A 5,761-nucleotide genomic window follows, 5' to 3' on the forward strand; every position below is an offset into this window, starting at 1 on the left:
TAGCAGGCATCTTGGTTATCAGATCCAGTGTCACAGTATTGCAGTGCTCGTGCTCAAGTAACCCTTATTTTACTTAGTAACGACCCCAAAGCGCAAGAGTAGTGATGCTGACATATTTCTATAATTGTTCTATTTTATTATTAGTTATTGCTATTAATCTCTTACTGTGCCTAATTTAGAAGTTAAACTTTATCATAGGTATGTATAGGAAAAATAGAATATATAGAGTTTGGTACTACCTGTGGTTTCTGACATCCACTGGGGGGTCTTGGAATATACCCCTGCACATATGGGGGACTACTCTATGGCCCCTTCCATCAAAGTTTAGGATCTACATTTACATTAATGCCAATAAGTGCATAACTCAAGTTCTTTTTCCAGTAATTACATCACATAGTCTTTTACACAGTTGTAAAAATCCCTCATCAAGGCCAATCCCAAGATCAACCCAAAATTCCACTTCACTAACCCACCAAATAAGCCCAGCCATTAACCGTCTTTTGCACAGTTGTAAAAATCCCTCATCAAGGCTAATCCCAAGATCAACCCAAAATTCCACTTCACTAACCCACCAAATAAGCCCAGCCATTAACCCATTACACAGCACCCTTTATATCTAAAAAGCAATTCTGGAGAAATTCAGATTTCTCACAAGTTGGCTTTACACTGTTACTCTTATTTCTTTAGTAATTCACCAAATCTGTATTTACAAGTCATGCTACATGGAGAAAATAAAATGTAGAAGCTAGTGCTTATTATTTTATTTATTTATTTTTTCAAAGAGAAAATCAGAATGCCTACAAAGAAAAATGTATATAACAAATACAATAAAGATGAATGTCTTTGTGTATATTTACTTAGGAAACAAAAGTTAAAAAGAAACACCTAGATATTAAGAGCAAAACTAAAGAAAAAAAAACTTCATGTTTAAAGACATGATTGTACATGATTGCAATTAATCATGTAAATGACAGTTATCACTGCTATCAAAACATACTTTTTTTTTGTTTTTACTGTTTATTTCACATTATCTTTTGCATAGATGTATGGGATCCTCAACGATCCATGCCACGGCCAACACAACTTCAGTGGTATTAACACACCTCCTAGCTACTGGCCCACTGAACAATATGCACTCATTTCTACAGTCCACTGCCAGAAGCTTATTCCATGTCTCTACTCCCACAGGTCTTGCATGCCGCCTTCTGATTTTCCCAGTTGCTTCTCTCTAATCACAATGGCCCAGTATGAGGATATCCTCTTTCCCAAACTTCCCTAACACACCAAAGTGTACTCCCAGCACTTCTAACAACCCCACAGTGCAGATACAGACACTGCTGTTCAAGCCTGAAAGGGATCAATGTGAAGGGTAAGTATTTCCATTTTCTACCCAGAAGAAAAGAGAATATGGTATATTAACACAGTCTTTAAATGTATGTAGACAACAAATGAGTTTATGCTGACACAGTTCTAACACATGTAAAGTGAGGAAAAAAATACAAATAAAACTCAAATTAGTTTGGAGATTTGCTGGGAGTAAGAACCATAGGAATACCAAGATAAAACTCATGAGGGGTGAGAAGGGGCCAGAATAATTGGGGAAGGCTTCACAGTGGGAGTAAGGCCCTGAAAGACACGTACTACCTGGCCAGGTGAAGAAGGTATTCCAGATGTGGGCAGCAGCATGAACAAAGGCCCAGAGGCAGGAATGAGCACAGCATGTGGAAAGGTCAGTGAAGGCATGGCCACGGCTGGAGCAAAGCATGACCCCTGGAGAGGAACAGGAGATAAGGCTGGAGAGGGGCACTGGGGACTGACTAGGGATGGCCCAAGATCCTTGATGGGCTTCTTCTCCACAGGGTGCAATTTCTGATGCTGAGCAAAACTTCCATACCATTTGAAGGCTTTCCCACACACTTTACATTCATAAGGCTTCTCCCCAGTGTGAACTCGCTGATGCTGAACGGAGGCTATTTTCTGAGTGAAGGCTTTGCCACACTCCTGACATCGGTAGGGTTTCTCCCCAGTATGAATTCTCTGGTGGACAATAAAAAGTGACCTACAACCAAACGCTTTCCAACAATCCTTACATTTATAGAGTTTCTCTCCCGTGTGTAATCTCTGATGCTGAAGGTACGCCGCGCTCCTACGGAAGGCCTTGCCACACTCCTTACATTCATAGGGTTTCTCTCCAGTGTGGATCCTCTGATGTTGAGTCAAGGCTGTGTTGGAACTCAAACCTTTGCCACACTCCTTACATTCATAGGGCCCTTCTCCAATGTGGTTTTTCTCATGTACAATACAGTCATAGCTAGATTTGAAAGCTTTGCCACATTCCTTACATTTAAAAGGCTTTTCCCCAGTATGACTCATCTGATGCCGAATAAGCTTTGAGTTATATCTGAAGATTTTCCCACATTCTTTACATTCGTAGAACTTCATTCCACCTCGAAGTATCAGATTTGGATTTAGACTGAAAGTCTGCCTCATTGCCTTGCTTTTATAATCTGAGTGTTGGGAAACGTTTCTGAGGAGTCCTCCTACTGGCATTCTGTGCAATTCTGTTTCTTCACAGGCTTCCTGCTTTATAATTGGCTCTTCATTCTTGATCCAGTACTTGCCACCTGACCAAAGAAATCACAAGTGTTCCTTGTTACTGAACTGAAAAGAGAACAGGATCCAGTTTCTCTTATCGGATGTGATCTTTAAAAATATACCCTTGAAATGGCTACAAGCATCTCTAAAGGAGGATGAGAGAGACAAAGCAAAATAATGACATACCACTGGAGAAGTGAATACACTAAAAACAGACCAGGAAAGACAGCCAGGAAGTGCCCCCTATACAGAAGGCTGGGAAATGAATGAAGGCACGTGAAATGGGAAAGAGAACTTTAATAATGGGAAGGAAAGAAGGCAGGAGGGAAAAAAAAGAAAGAAAGAAAAAAGAATGAGAGAGATAAGAGGAATCAGCGAGAAATGGCAGAAATATTTTAAAGACACAGAGAGAGAAAGTGAGGGAGGTATCAAGACCCAGGAGAGAACAGAGGGAAGAGTGGAGGAGCACTCGAGCGCCACGAGGTCTTGCAGGCTGAGAAACATTAACCAGACAAAGAGTGGATCCCCATGCCCTACCTGTAACCTGGAAAACCACCCAACATTCTTAATGGTGTCCTAATAATTCTAATTTAAATGTTCCACATAATATTCTGTGATAAAAGATGATTTCTTTCAGAAAGTCAGCTGGAACAGAAGTTGGATCAGAGAGCTGTAGGCCACCGTGTATAAGTGCCAAGGGAAACACTACATACAAAATCACAGTGTGTGAGAAGTAAGAAGAAAGAAGAAACCCAAGTAATCAAAACTTTCCAAGGCCAGCCACACACACACACACACAAAAATCATATTTAAGGGCTGGCCAGTTGGCTCGGTTGGTTAGAGCACAGGCTTGTAACACCAAGGTCAAAGGTTTGGATCACTATATGCACCAGCCACCAAAACCTTCCAGGAGTGGTAATCCCTCGCAGGGAAATTTTAGGTGTTCTGTGTGTGTGTGTTGAGGGCTTGGTGGGGGAATATTCCTAGCCCTTTCTTCTATAGTAACAAATAAAATGTAGACCTCAAGATTATGGCAAATGAAACTTTTAGGTAATTTAGATACTTAAAGGCAAATGATAGCCATTTTTTTTCAGTACTAAAGGCCTAAAAATAAAATTTGTAACTGTGGTACAAATAAATCAATTTGGCCCACAGAATCACATTTTCCTTACAGTTGGATGGAACCCCACTTCTTTGCAAAGTAAAATGGCATAAAATTAAAAATGTCCACTGATACGTTAGAAAAGTAGTGGTTTAGGAGCTACTGGGTCACAGCTTTTCTGTCTGAGAGGATGGCCACAAGAATGTGCAGACAGCGTGGGACCATACACTGCAAAAACTAAAGAAAAAAACTTGTTTAAAAACATGATTGTACATGATTGCTATCAATCATATAAATGATTGCTATCACTGTTATCAATGCATACATATTTTTTTTTACTGTTTACTTCACATTATCCTTTGCACAGACATATGAAATCCTCAATGATCCATGCCAAGGTCAACACAAGCCAAACTGTCAAAACTCAGTGAGAAGTCAGAAAGTGCACTAAGTACTGCCTTATAAATGACCAGGAGCTTTCTTCCCTGTGGCAGAAGAAACACTTCTTATGTAGTAAACCAGGAAGGCAAAACAAGAAACAAAGCCGTTAGGTTCTCCCACTCACCTGGACTGATGCCTCTCACAAGCTCTGGGCCCCATGGTGCTTCCCCTCTTTCCAGTTGGGAGATCAAAACAGGTTTGGGGAATGGAAACAATACTTCAGGAAGAAAAGAAAAAAAGACAAGTTGAAGAGAGACATTCAGAGCTGTTCCTGGAACCTGTCTCAGCCCACCCTCCATCAGGCTAGTTGGGGAGAGTAATGGAACACCTAGAAGACTAAGTGAGCTCCCAAGAGGTTCCGAGGAAGGGGTCCAAACTGTGCTCCACGATGAAGCCGGGAAGATACAATTCTCCTCAGGAAGAAACTTTACCATCTGGCCCTGACTTAGAAGAAAGGAAACTCCCTCAGGAAAGATATGTGTACTGTTCTCCTGGGAGACCCCTCCACAAAGGGGAGGGCCAATAGCCCCAGAATCCTGGAAGGATGGAGGAACAAAGGGCTCACCTAGAGTGTCAGGAAGAGCCCTTTCCCTCAGGGCCCAGAACAACACCCTTTCCTGGGGTATAAGGAAGTACAGTTTCAAAACCAAAGGGAACCAGGGATTTCCCCACCCAACATCTCTGGAGGCTGGTGACTGCAGGCAGTCCTCTGGAGTCTTCAAACCTAAGGGCTACTAGAATCCCCAAAACATCTGAGAAAATGTCAAACTATCACAAAGGGCCACTGAAAGAGACCTTACCCAGGGAAGCCACATTTGCATAATTCTCCAGCATCACCTCCCTGTACAGGACCCTCTGCACAGGGTCCAGGCTGGCCCACTCATTCTGGGTGAAGTACACAGCCACATCCTCAAAAGTCACTGGCTCCTGAAACGACAGGTTCCTGCTCAAGCTGAGTGAGGGGCAGAAGAGGGCAGCCTGTATACAGAAGGGAGAGACCTGCCTGGGTCCACAACTCTGAGCCCCATGGAAGGTCTGCTCTAGCATGAGCACCCAGCACCCTAGCCAGGGGCCAGTCCTCAGCTAGTGTTCCCACTTTCAAATGGAGAGCCCCACTACTCTCCTATCTGCACAGCTCTGGGGCCCCAAACTATTCCTCTCTCATAGACTGGCATCCGGTGCTCTCCTCCTGGTAACTGCATCTACCCTTATGTTCCTGTCTTCATCCCTCTGTCCCTGTGGCACCTCCTACCCTCTTGTACTACATAATCCCATTATCTTATTTTCTATACACCAACCACCAGACAGCTGCCACTCACCCCATCTCCATCCATCCAAAATACACATGCACAGCCCCCATTTGTTCTCTGCACCTAGCTTCTCCTTGGTCTTCCCCAGCATCATATACTACCTGCAGAGGAGTATGTATTTTGCAAATTTCTCTTTTCTGTATTTCTGCCTTATCAGAAAGCTGGCTCTCTTGAAGGAAACCTGCAGCCTGCTGTTTTGGCTCTCTGAACCACATGTCTTCAGAGACAGGTTGGCAGAGTCCTGTCCCTGGGCACAGATCTCTCCCCAGTCTTCTTTTTTTTAAAAAAAAAAAAAAAAAAAAAAAAAAAAAAA

General features: G+C 42.7%; 1 protein-coding gene across 3 annotated transcripts in view; it reads right to left on the reverse strand.

The window, feature by feature from the left end:
* Positions 1 to 746: 746 nt before the first annotated feature.
* The window catches only part of ZNF621 (zinc finger protein 621), a 23,316-nt gene continuing 18,301 nt past the window's right edge, over positions 747 to 5,761 (reverse strand). For all 3 annotated transcript variants that reach the window (XM_008591938.1, XM_008591936.1, XM_008591937.1), the window contains 3 exons: positions 4,939 to 5,065; positions 4,263 to 4,355; positions 747 to 2,624 (listed from right to left, as the gene is read on the reverse strand). In XM_008591938.1, the coding sequence (XP_008590160.1) occupies positions 1,567 to 2,624; positions 4,263 to 4,355; positions 4,939 to 5,065 (1,278 nt within the window). In that variant the 3' untranslated portion in view covers positions 747 to 1,566. The remainder of the gene's footprint in view (positions 2,625 to 4,262; positions 4,356 to 4,938; positions 5,066 to 5,761) is intronic.

This window comes from Galeopterus variegatus, unplaced genomic scaffold, assembly GCF_000696425.1.
Source record: "Galeopterus variegatus unplaced genomic scaffold, G_variegatus-3.0.2 Scaffold7420, whole genome shotgun sequence".
Lineage (NCBI taxonomy): Eukaryota > Metazoa > Chordata > Mammalia > Dermoptera > Cynocephalidae > Galeopterus > Galeopterus variegatus.